Source organism: Pinus tabuliformis, chromosome 8 (genome assembly GCF_031772625.1).
Source record: "Pinus tabuliformis cultivar Carrire ecotype Pingquan chromosome 8, CPIR1, whole genome shotgun sequence".
In the NCBI taxonomy this organism is placed as follows: Eukaryota; Viridiplantae; Streptophyta; class Pinopsida; order Pinales; family Pinaceae; genus Pinus; species Pinus tabuliformis.
The window spans coordinates 1,527,264,265-1,527,277,244 of NC_142294.1; the positions used below are offsets into that span (position 1 = coordinate 1,527,264,265).

At 35.7% G+C, this 12,980-nt stretch overlaps 1 protein-coding gene across 3 annotated transcripts; it reads left to right on the top strand.

Moving 5' to 3' along the window:
- Positions 1 to 9,450: 9,450 nt before the first annotated feature.
- On the top strand, positions 9,451 to 12,271 carry LOC149241738 (cysteine proteinase mucunain-like). Of its 3 annotated transcripts, none has more exons than XM_089374046.1 (6): positions 9,451 to 9,608; positions 9,758 to 10,237; positions 10,432 to 10,667; positions 10,766 to 10,906; positions 11,205 to 11,657; positions 11,765 to 12,271. In XM_089374046.1, the coding sequence occupies exons 2-6, from the start codon at positions 9,787 to 9,789 to the stop codon at positions 11,840 to 11,842; spliced, it is 1,359 nt and encodes a 452-aa protein (XP_089230172.1). In that variant the 5' UTR covers positions 9,451 to 9,608; positions 9,758 to 9,786; the 3' UTR covers positions 11,843 to 12,271. The 3 variants fall into 3 exon arrangements, with proteins under 3 accessions (XP_089230172.1, XP_089230173.1, XP_089230174.1); XM_089374047.1 differs by having other exon boundaries at positions 9,464 to 9,603; XM_089374048.1 differs by having other exon boundaries at positions 9,486 to 9,608; positions 9,737 to 10,237.
- The last annotated feature ends 709 nt before the right edge of the window (positions 12,272 to 12,980 follow it).

The window sequence follows — 12,980 nt, forward strand, 5'->3', positions numbered from 1 at the left end:
TTTTGAATTTGATATCCCGCCTTCACTTAATTAATGGATTCTAATTTAAATGTTTAATCTTATATTATTTTTGAATCTATCTTTTTACTAGTGCAAAGCTTATCAATAATAGTAAATTGATGATGTGAAGGATTATTTTGTGTTAAATATTTTATTAAAAATGGAGATTGAATAACTTACTTTGGTACATACTGTTATTGGTATTATTCTCACTAAATAGTTAGTATATAAAATTATTTATTATATATTTATGAGATCGTTAACATGACTTTGCCCATAAAATGCAAAATCACTGTGTGTAAATGTAAATTCAAATTTAAATCTAAATATTTGTTGTTATCTAAACATATTATATTTTTGAATTGTTTTTTATTTGTTTAATAAATTATTGGAAATTGTTTTGTTTAATGAATTTTACTCTACATCTTTATTTAATAAATCATCTATTATTGTATGTTTAATATTGATTATATTAATAATAAAAAAATGAAACTGGAAGCCTATTATCCTTAGCAAAAATTAATTAAAAGTTTTTTTTTTGTTTTGCCTAAATACACTATCTTGTTGTTGCAAGATGCCATATTTGTAATTTTAGTTCTTTATTGCTTTTTATTTCCATTTATCTATATTTACACCGTAAGGAATTCCCTCTTATGAAGAACTCCCCCAACTATCACTCTATACTGGTTATGCCGTAAGGCTTTCCCCTTTGTGAAGAACCCTCCCAGTTGCGACTTTGTACTGGTCTGCAACATTGGATGGAGTATTAGACGATTGAAAAAATGTTGACCGTTGGGTCCTACCATCGACTCGCACTTGAATAGTGAATCGATTACTTGTGTTCAGTTGTTATCAACCAACTCTGTGCTCCTTTTGCTTTTCAGTTTCTTCAACGGTTGAGGTTTCCACTTTTTCTTCAATAGGAGGGAGGGGTTTCCACTTTTTCTTCAACAAGAGGTTCATCCGTGTTTGTAACCTGCTCCTCAGGCTTTTCAATTTCTTCAACAGTTGGGTTTTCCACTATTTTTTCGATAGGAAGTTCAGGTCTTCTTGGATCTGACTCCCCGATCTTTTCAGTTTCTTCAATTTATGTTGGAGGTACCTCAAGCATTTCATCTATTGTTATTGGAATTTCTTCTTCTTCTTGATGAGGTGGATCTTCCTCTTCAAGCATCTCAATTGGAACAACCATTTTAGGTTCTTCCTTTGGAGCTTCAACGACTTCACTTGTCGGGCTATCTCATTCATTGTGGGATGGTTCACTCACTTCGGGAATGTTGATTAATCAGAAAGTGGGAGGTGGATCCAACAATGGAGGTTCCTCTGGTTTTCTAGTGATGTCTTCAATATGAATTCCACGCTTAGGTTGTTCATCATCCGTAGGAACAATAGCATGCCACTTAACCCTGCAAATTCCAATTTATAACTATGATAGTGTGATATTTAACACTTCAAACTCTAGGTCGAAACCACAACAGTGTCATGGATTTTTCTATAAATTCCCTAAAAAACTTTGGGTTTCCTCCTTGACCTAATTGTGGTTGGCGACGTGCTACTGAAATTTCTCGAACTTGAGGGCCTGCAATATCGATAACATTGTCATCTCCCTTTGATCACCACCACCCATCTCAGAGAAGCTTGAATTGCAATCAGAAATGGAGGCATCGTGGTGGTGGTATTGGGTTGTTCCCATGGAGGCTAAGAGAGTCTCTTGCAACTATAGTTTGAAGGCATAATCAAGGTCACTACTAATTTCTTATAAAGAACTATGTCGAAGGAATTTCTTGGATACACCATATCATCCAGCATAATATCAAATTTTCTACTCTGAAATTGCAACTTTTTCTCTTCAGAAATCACTAGTGCTCCTCTTCAAAGGCTCTGTGCATATCATTGACCTTATCACACTCTGTGTTAGTACATGAGGTTATTTATTTTCCCAGGCCATCACTCCACACGATATACTCATCCCATGGTATCGGTGTGAAGAATAAAAAAAAGTTTAGATTGAAGCAAACTTTGATCATCCAAGAAACTCAACATTTGAGTTTTTTTTTTCTTTAACCTTTCATGGCATACAAAATCACTGTCCAATTTACTTTCTATACAGATTCATAGATTACACCTAAAAAATTATCATTAGGACATAAAAAAAACAAAAAAACAAAAACAAAAACAAAACAAAACAAAACTTTGTTGTTCTTCTTCAAAGAGCTAGCCAAACACCCAACATAGTTCTTACACTACCAAATGGATTTCCTTGCATGCTTGTCACTCTCATACAATAATTTTCCTAATAAGGTATTGGATAGCATCTTTGAGGTGATCTTCCCTCCCATCAGTTTAGGCCCGACTTGTATGCCACCTTTTTTTATAGTGGGGAGGGTTCTCAAACAGAGAAAGTGGTAACTTTCCAACATCAAAATAAATGAATCTGCTATTGAGAATGCCCACACGGATACCCTTAATTGGAAACCATGCAACAATGCTTGAAAGCCCAGTAATATGACCATATCTGAGACTACCCTTTACAATTTTCTCATGGTGGACCCGATTCTCAAAATTAGCATAACAAGGATTATCCAATTGAACTTCAAAGTTCCCTTATTCCTCCACAATAAAGCTCTTCACAACATAGGCCTTTGGGCAATGTTTTACCAAATAGCCAAGACTAATGTTAGTGATTTTCCAGCAATGAGATGACACAATGTCTTTTAGATATGGACAAAATTATTGCAAATTGGACACTTGTTTTCTGAAGCAGCTACTGCCTAATGTAGGCCTCATGGCACTTGTAACTCCACTTCAAATTGCCTAGCCTACCTCTTTCTTCATACTATTCCTATCAAATGTTGTATCTGACTTCAATGCATGGAACCTGAAAATAATACTTTATATTTGAGTAGAAGCTCTGTTTATTTTTAAGCACCTGAAAATCATCTCCTCACTAAATATTTTACTTAACATAACAAACCTATTATTCTTGAGTCAATGATTCCTCATTTGAAATGTTACCAATATTTAGTCACATAGCATTGTATTAATCATGTAGGTTCACTCTATTTGAGAGCATAGTTTCTTCTGGTTTCAACACTTGCTCAAATTTCATTTTCTTTAATGGCTTGCAATGCTAATAAAATCTATAGCCCTTTTCATTGTGAATGTGCAAGAAGTAGCCAACCATAAATATGGTTAAGAAGGAATCCTCAACACCTTAGGAAATTGATAAACAACATCACATTTTCACTAGACACAACTGAGTAAATATCAAAATCTATAGACACAATTCTTATAGCCTTCATTAATTGTTCTTCATTTAAGATACTTGATCTCTGGATTCATTACAACCATTATTTTGTCACATGAAAAGTATACCTCCAAAAATGACTACCACTAGCATTCTGAACTTCCACTGTTGGACTCCTCATTAGCTAGAGACTTGTTGTAGAATAAAAAATAGCTTGTGCATATCACATAATCCTTTTTCATTCTCAAAGGATGTCAAATGTATAAGCCTTAAATTCTAGAGTGGTATATTCTATTTTTCCCTTTTTTATATTGAACACAACCTTTTTTTCATTTTCCATAATCAATAACTTCAATATTCTTATCAGAGGTGTGACTTAAACTTCGGCTTGCTTTAATCTCACCGAGAGCTACACATCAATGGCACATGCCATGTAGGAAGCAACTTCATGGGAATATTTGTACCAAGTTATGAAACATGGTAACCAATTGGACAAAGAACACTTATAATGCAATTTTCTACACTTTAATTGCAACTTTTTCTCGTAAAAAATCACTAGTGCTCCTCTTTGAAGGCTCTGTGCATATCATTGACTTGATCACCCAATGTATTAGTACCCGAGGTTATTTATTTCCCCATGCCATCATTCCACACGATATACTCATCCCATGGTATCAGTGTGAAGAACAAAAAAAGAAAAATAGATTGAAGCAGACTTCAATCATCCAAAACACTCGACATTTTATTTTATTTTTTATTTGATTTAATCATGCATGGCATACAAAATCCATGTCCAATTTAATTTATAAACAAATTCACAGAGTAGAGCTAAAAAATCATCATTAGGACATCAAAAAAAAATTTAAACAAAGCTTGTTGTTCTTCTTCAAAGAGCTAGCCAAACACCCAACATAGTTCTTACACTACTGAATGGATTTCCTTGCATGATTGTCACTCTCTTACCATAATTTTCCTAATAATGTCTTCTCTAACATCTTTGAGGTGATCTTCCATCCCATCAGTTCAGGTCCAACTTGTATGCCACTTTTTTTTAGTGGGGAGGGTTCTCAAACAAAGAAAGTGATAACTTTCCAACATCAAAATAGATGAATCTACTATTGAGAATGTCCACATGGATACCCTTAATTGGAAACCATAGAAAAAGATCCCATGCAACAATGCTTGAAAGCCCACCAAAATGACCATATCTAAGACTACCCTTTACATTTTTTTCATGGTGGCCCTGATTCTCAAACTTAACGTAACAAGGATTATCCAAATGAACTTCGAAGTTCCCTTGTTCCTCCACAATAAATCTCTTCACAGCATAGGCCTTTGGGCAGTGTTTTACCAAATAGTAGAGACTAATTTAAGTTATTTTCCAACAACGAGATGACACAATGCCTTTTAGATATGGACATAATTATTTCCAATTGGACACTTGTTTTCTGAAGCAACTACTACCTAATGTAGGCCTCATGGCACTTGCAAATCCACTTCAAACTACTTAACCTACCTATTTCTTCATACTCTTCTTGTCAAATGTTGTATTTGACTTCAATGCATGAAACCTGGAAATAATACTTTATATTTGAGTAAAAGTTCAATTTATTTTTAAGCACTTGGAAATCATCTCCTCACTAAATATTTTACTTAACACAACGAGCCTATTATTCTAGAGTTAACGGTTCCTCATATGAAATGTTACCAATATTTAGTCACATAACGTTGTATTGATCATGTAGGTTCACTCTGTTTGAGATCATAGTTTCTTATGGTTTCAATAGCTTCTTAAATTTCATTATGTTTAATGGCTTGCAATGCTAATAAAATCTACAACCCTTTGCATTGTGAACGTGTAAGAAGTAGCCAACCATAAATGTGGTTTAGAAGGAATCCCCAATGCCTTAGGAAATTGATAAACAACATCACATTTTCACTACACGCAACTGAGTAAATGCCAAAATCTATAGACACAATGCTTACAACCTTCATTAATTGTTCTTCATTTAAGCTACTTGATCTCTGGATTCATTACAACCATATTTTTTGTCACATGAAAAGTATACCTCCAAAAATGACTACCACTAGCAGTCTCGACTTCCACTAGCAGTCTCGACTTCCACTACTGGACTCCTCATGAGCTAGAGACTTGTTGCAAAATAAAAAACAACTTGTGCAAATCACATACTCCTTTGTCATTCTCAAAGGATGTCAAATGTATAAGCCTTAAATTCTAGAGTGGTCTCTTCTGGTTTTCCCTTATTTATATTGAACACAACCTTTTTCTCATTTTCCATAATCAATAACTTCAATATTCTTATCAGAGGGGTGACTTAAACTTCAGCTTGGTTCAATCTCACCAAGAGCTACACATCAATGGCACATGCCATGTAGAAAGCAATTTCATGGGAATATTTGTACCAACTTGTGAAACATGGTAACCAACTGTACAAAGAACACTTACAATGCATTAAAATCACAAAAAATTCTTGACATGAGGTGACATATTGCATCTATAGCTACATACAAGCACTCCTTGGCATGCTCTAATGACTTCCACACTTCAACCTTCATGTTTCTCCTTAACTATTTCAACAATTTTCATGCTTCTCCAATAACTTTCACACTGCATTCACGTAGCACTCTTCTCTTTACAATTTATTGGCATAACTAGTGTGAATTTGAAGCTCAACACTATGATAGCATGGCACATTTTAGCTAAGAACTACAATAGCATGCCACTTAACCCTGCAAATTCCAATTTGTAACTATGATAGTGTGATATTTAAAAGTGCAAACTCCAGGTCGAAAGCACAATAGTGTCATGGCTTTTTCTATAAATTTCCTCAAAAAAACTGTGCATTTCCTCCTCGACCTACATTATGGTTGGCAACCTGCTACTGAAATTTCTCGAACTTGAGGGCCTACAATATTGATAACATTGTCATCTCCCCTTCGTCACCACCACCCATCTCAGAGAAGCTTGAATTGCAATAAAAAATGGAGGCACCATGGTGGTGGTATTGGGTTGTTCCCATGGAGGCTAAGAGAGCCTCTTGCAACTATAGTTTGAAGGCATAATCAAGGTCACTACTAGCTGCTTGTAAATAACTATGTCAAAGGAATTTATTGGATACACCATATCACCCAACACAATATCAAATTTTCTACTCTGAAATTGCAACTTTTTCTCTTTAGAAATCACCAGTGCTCCTCTTCAAAGGATTTGTGCATATCACTGACTTGATCACCCTCTATATTAGTACCTGAGGTTATTTATTTTCCCAAGCCATCACTCCACACAATATACTCATCCCATGGTATCAGTGTGAAAAACAAAAATAAAAATTTATGTTAAAGCAGACTTCAATCATCCAAAACACTCAACATTTGAGTTTTTTTTTTTTTTGCTCTAGTGATGCATGGCATACAAATTCCATGTCCAATTTACTTTCTATATAGATTCACATAGTAGTGCTAAAAAAACATCATTAAGACATCAATTTTTTTTTTAAACAAAACTTTGTTTCTCTTCTTCAAAGAGCTATCCAAACACCTAACATATTTCTTCCACTATCGAATGGATTTCCTTGCATAATTGTCACTCTCATACCAAAATTTTCCTAATAAGGTCTTGGTTAGCATCTTTGAGGTGATCTTCCCTCCCATCAGTTCATGCCCAACTTATATGCCAATTTTTTATTTATAGTGGGGAGGGTTCTCAAACAGAGAAAGTGATAACTTTCCAACATCAAAATAGATGAATCTACTATTGAGAGTTCCCACACGAATACTCTTAATTGGAAACCATAGAAAAAGCTCCTATGCAACAATGCTTGAAAGCCCACCAATATGACCATATCTGAGACTACCCTTTACAATTTTCTCATGGTGGACCTGATTCTCAAACTTAGAATAACAAGGATTATCCAAATGAACTTCAAAGTTCCCCTATTCCTCCACAATAAAGCTCTTCACAACATTGGGTAGGAGGCCTTTGGGCAGTGTTTTACCAAATAGCCAAGACTAATGTTAGTGATTTTCCAGTAATGAGATGACACAATGTCTTTTAGATATGGACATAATTATTGCTAATTGGACACTTGTTTTTTGAAGTAGCTATTGCCTAATGTAGGCCTCATGGCACTTGTAACTCCACTTCAAACTGCCTAGCCTACCTCTTTCTTCATACTCTTCTTGTCAAATGTTGTATCTGACTTCAATGCATGGAACCTGAAAAGAATACTTTATATTTGAGTAGAAGCTTTGTTTATTTTTAAGCACCTATAAATCATCTCCTCACTAAATCTTTTACTTAACATAACGAGCCTATTATTCTAGAGTCAACAGTTCCTCATATGAAATGTTACCAATATTTAGTCACATAGCATTGTATTGATCATGTAGGTTCACTCTGTTTGAGAGCATAGTTTCTTACTCAAATTTCATTATGTTCAATGGCTTGTAATACTAATAAAATCTATAGCCCTTTTCATTGTGAATGTGTAAGAAGTAGCCAACCATAAATATGGTTAAGAAGGAATACTCAACACCTTAGGAAATTGATAAACAACATCACATTTTCACTGGAACATGCAAATAGGAGATTAGATAACTAGTTACATGAAACAGTTAAAGTGATGGGCATGGTATAGTAACAATGAATGAGATCAAGGAGGGAAATGAAAATCATATGAGAAACTGCAAATATATTTCCTCCATTTCTAACAAACCAAAATAATTGAAAGTATCTTACCTCATAATTGATAGTACTTAGTGAAAGGACTGTTGGATTTGAGCACATTGAGTTTGTAGAGATCAAGATTGAACTATGAAAAGGAAGAAATATTTAAAACAATTGCTACAATTGAAGAAGAGTAAGTTGACATAATTGAATGTTGATGTTGATATAAATATATCATTTTTGTCCTAAACTAAGATCGGGCTTGGATACACTGTAAGAAATCTTGAATCCCAAACAAAATTGGCATATACAAATAGGGTGTGGAATCATGGATAAATTCCAACCATTCAAGTAGGAAAATACTTCAAACGCAAGTGTTTTAGTGCAAATACATATGAATGTTTAACCAAAAGACCAAATCAAGGTCTTCTGGTCAATAATTGCTAAGGATAGAGATCTTTGCTATCTCTACAATGCATTCTTTGGCAACTACGCTAAATAACCAAAAAGAGAGAACCTGATACCATGGATACTCTTGTCATGTCAAGACCCCCTCTTTAACTAAGATCCAAAAATCTACTTACACCCGTTGGCAATATTTGTTGACACTTTCACTATCATCATAGAAGAGTAAAAGTTTAATGCTTCTCTTTCCTACACTACTGCCTTAGAATGTTTCCTTTGCAACATCTAGTGCAATTGCTAGTTTACCTTTGATCAATTGTATAATATTAATAACTAATATATATGATCTATAAAATAATATGAATATATTATGTTATTATAATATCAATATTTGATTTTCAATTGATAAGGGTTTATATAAACTTATTTTTCAAAAAATTTAAATTTTATTTTACTTTTAAGATATATTCCATCCTCCTTTATAAATATTATGAGTGAATAATATATATTTTTAATTGTTTTATATTAATTATATTCTAATAAAAATCACTAATTACTTATGTGTTATATTAAATTTAACTATTCATTTTATATTTTCAAGCTTTTCTAACAAAAATAAATATTGAATGAGTAATATATATATTTTAATTATTTTATATTAATTATATTCTAATAAAAAACACTAGTTACTTGTGTGTTATATCAAGTTTAACTATTCATTTATATTTTCAAACTTGTGTAACAAAAACAAAACTACAATTCAACATTTATTAATAATTTTTTTTTTCCTTAATATAATTTTTTCCATATAAATCTTTAACAATTTAACAATTTAATATAAATGAAATAAATTTTTAAATAAAAATAATATTACAAATATTACTAAAAAAAAAAACATCCAGTAATAACTGGATCATTACTGTCACTGATTTTATAAGCAATTTATAACAAATTATTCCATTATATTACTTAAAAATAAATAGCAAATCTTTTTTCCACCGATTGTGATTTGTAACGTGGAAAAAGCAGACCCTTTCACGCCTATTTCCAAGGATTAATCAGAAATTTATATTAATTCAGACTTAAGCATGAATTTGCCCCGTAAGGAAATGGGCCTCCCACACTATATATTGCATGCAGGCCCCTAGGAATCTTCAATTCGCATAGTGGACAGGCCCTTTTGCTTCTCTTGGTCAATGCCCTCTCTGCGTTAGCATTTGGTTCGCAGCAAGCCACCGGGAAAGGCCTGATCCAGCCAAAAGAAGTACGGTACGTGTTCAATTTTTATTACTGTATTTTGGTTCAGAGAATTTAACTCAATACCCTTCTAGAATTGAAGCCCAACGTCTGTTTGTCTCGGTTTTGTTCAAAGTAGATCGATTGAAAGTAAAATTCAGCCTTTCCTGTTTTGTTGTCAGGATCTCGAGGTGGAAGATCTACTGTAGATATGGGAATTCTTCTGTTCTCTGCTCTGCTGGCAATGTTAGCCATGGCTGGCAGTGCATCAAGAGCGGATTTTTCCATCATCAGCAACAAGGATCTGAGAGAAGATGACGCAATCATGGAACTCTATGAACTGTGGCTTGCAGAGCACAAAAAAGCCTACAATGGTCTTGACGAGAAGCAGAAGAGGTTCACTGTATTCAAAGACAATTTTCTGTATATTCACGAGCACAACCAGGGGAATCGGTCCTACAAACTGGGTCTGAACCAGTTTGCAGATCTGAGCCACGAGGAATTCAAGGCCACATATCTGGGTGCCAAGCTGGACACCAAGAAACGCTTGCTGAGGTCTCCCAGCCCTCGATACCAGTATTCCGACGGCGAGGATTTGCCAAAGTCCATTGACTGGAGAGAAAAGGGAGCCGTGGCTCCCGTGAAGGACCAGGGTCAATGTGGTAAGTTCTATCTTATGAATTTTCATACCCTAATTTTCAGTTTTATGAGAATTTATATCTGATGAATTTTCATACCCTAGGCCATAACAGTGCCCTGTACAGTACTTTTTATTTGAGAAGTTTTATCTCCTGAATTTCATACCCTAGACCATAAAAATGCCCTGTATTGTACTTTTTCTGTTCGATTTTTTCAGGAAGTTGTTGGGCGTTCTCAACTGTGGCGGCCGTTGAAGGAATCAATCAAATCGTGACCGGCGATTTGATTTCGCTGTCCGAGCAAGAACTGGTGGACTGTGATACTTCTTACAACCAAGGATGCAACGGTGGCCTCATGGATTACGCTTTCGAGTTTATCATAAACAATGGTGGACTTGACAGCGAGGAGGATTACCCCTACACGGCCTACGATGGATCATGTGACGCTTACAGGGTAATTCTCATGGTCTTTTGTTTAAGCGGGATTCGATCCCGCTACCTGCTGATTTTTCTAGTTTATCATGACTGATAAATTTGCATGCATGTGTGTAGAAAAATGCCCATGTGGTGACAATCGATGACTACGAAGATGTGCCTGAAAACGATGAGAAATCGTTGAAGAAGGCTGCGGCTAATCAGCCAATTAGCGTTGCCATCGAAGCCAGCGGGAGGGAGTTCCAGTTTTACGAATCTGTGAGCACTTGATTTTGTGAAGAATGATCATTTAACCGTTTCAAATCTTAATCATCAATTTAGGATAAGTCGTCTTCATTAATCTACGTGGGAGAACCCCTAAAATTTTCTTTGCTAGTCAGTTTCGCTTGATGCCATGAATTTTTTTTCCATGTGACTTTAACAATTAATTATTTCCCATGGAATTTACCACCTGAAATGCTGTAAATTCCGTTGGCTAAGTTTATCTTTACCGCGATTAATGATTTTGCCATGCGATTTTACCAATTGATTAATTTTCCATGGAATCTACCTCCAGGGTGTGTTCACTAGCGCCTGCGGAACCCAGCTAGACCACGGCGTGACTCTGGTGGGCTATGGGTCAGAGTCGGGCACAGACTACTGGATTGTTAAGAATTCTTGGGGAAAGAGCTGGGGAGAGGAGGGATTCATCAGACTGCAGAGGAACCTTGAAGAAGCTTCAACAGGTATTTGTGGTATAGCAATGGAGGCATCTTACCCTGTAAAGAAGGGTGCCAACCCTCCAAACCCTGGGCCTTCTCCCCCAAGCCCAATAAAGCCTCCCACTGTGTGTGACAACTATTATTCCTGCCCTCAGAGCAACACCTGCTGCTGCATGTATGACTTCGGAGGCTACTGCTATGCCTGGGGCTGCTGCCCTCTTGATTCGGCCACCTGCTGTGATGATCACTACAGCTGCTGCCCTAGCGAGTACCCAGTCTGCGATCTTGATGGTGGGACCTGCCTCAAGGTAGTACCAATATTCCTAACCAGTCATTTCAAGTTTGCAACTTCGCTAGATTCGATCTCAAATTTCTGATATTGTGTATTTTTGGGGATAAATTGTTGTTGTCACAGAGTAGCAAGGATCCATTTGGAGTGAAGATGCTGAAGCGTACCCCAGCCAAACCCTACTGGGCTGCTGCTGCTGCCTGAATAGTCGCTGATGTTCTTTTGCAAACCTGATCGTCCAAGGAGAAACTGATACATAAAAAAAGGGTTTGTGTACAAAATACTTCTGCTATGTTGCCGTGTCTGGCTTGGCTTCTCCAGTTGGATCAGAAACTGCTCCTGTCCTGTCATCAATTCTATCCCTTCTCATTTATACATGTACAGCGCTTGGTTATGTTAGCCATTGTTATTGTTTGTTCTGAGGCTTATAGTCTATGAACAAAACAGCTTTATGATTACGGAAGCTATTATAGATCTTAACTCCAGGAGTGAAGGTAATGTTCCATATTTTTCAATTGTTATTGTTATTTCAGGTCAGTAAGATTATTCCCAACCTGGGTGCAAAAGGTTCAGGTGTAATCCCCCATTGTTCTGTGTACTATTTGGAAATTAATATCTATTACTCTTCATGTACGGAATTTGTTCATTTATATTTGCTCTGTGTCTTCTTGTTAATCTATGAACAAAACTTGCTTGCATATATTAGTTTGAGATTGTTGTTGGCAACAGGTCACACGCCTGTGCCCAAACCAGTTACCAATATAACTACGTCGGGCTGATAAATAAGTTAGACAAATATCTCACGCGAAATCTCTTATACGATTTACAGGCCTGCTAAAATTTTCGGCCATGGAACAAAGATTGGGATGTTAAAATTATAGTTGCCAAATTAATGGAATTTGTGTGGAGACAAAAAGTGAGTGTCATATTTAAAATTCCAAAACGAAGCACAAACCTAGGATGGGGAAGGTTCTCTATAGCAGAGCATGAGCAGTCGAAGCTAATGAATTTAAAAGCGATTGAATTTAGATTCAAATGGATTAAGATGATGAAAGGCAAATAGAAACCAACGAAACTGAAGACTAAAAATGGTGAGGATTGTCAAGAAAGCAATGAGAGATTGGAAAGTCAATTCGAAACCAATGATCAAATCTCAAGCGAGTGCAAGAGGAAGTCTAAATGATTTTAACACTGGTAACACAGCAGTGTTCTCAGGCATGTGAGAGCCAGTGAGACTAAACCTTTGAAGGCAAGGTAACTCGGAGTAAAATCTGAAGACCTCTACTTCAACATTTAGCAATATGCGAGAGTTTTGCTCCAATGTCAAATCATATGCGAGAGC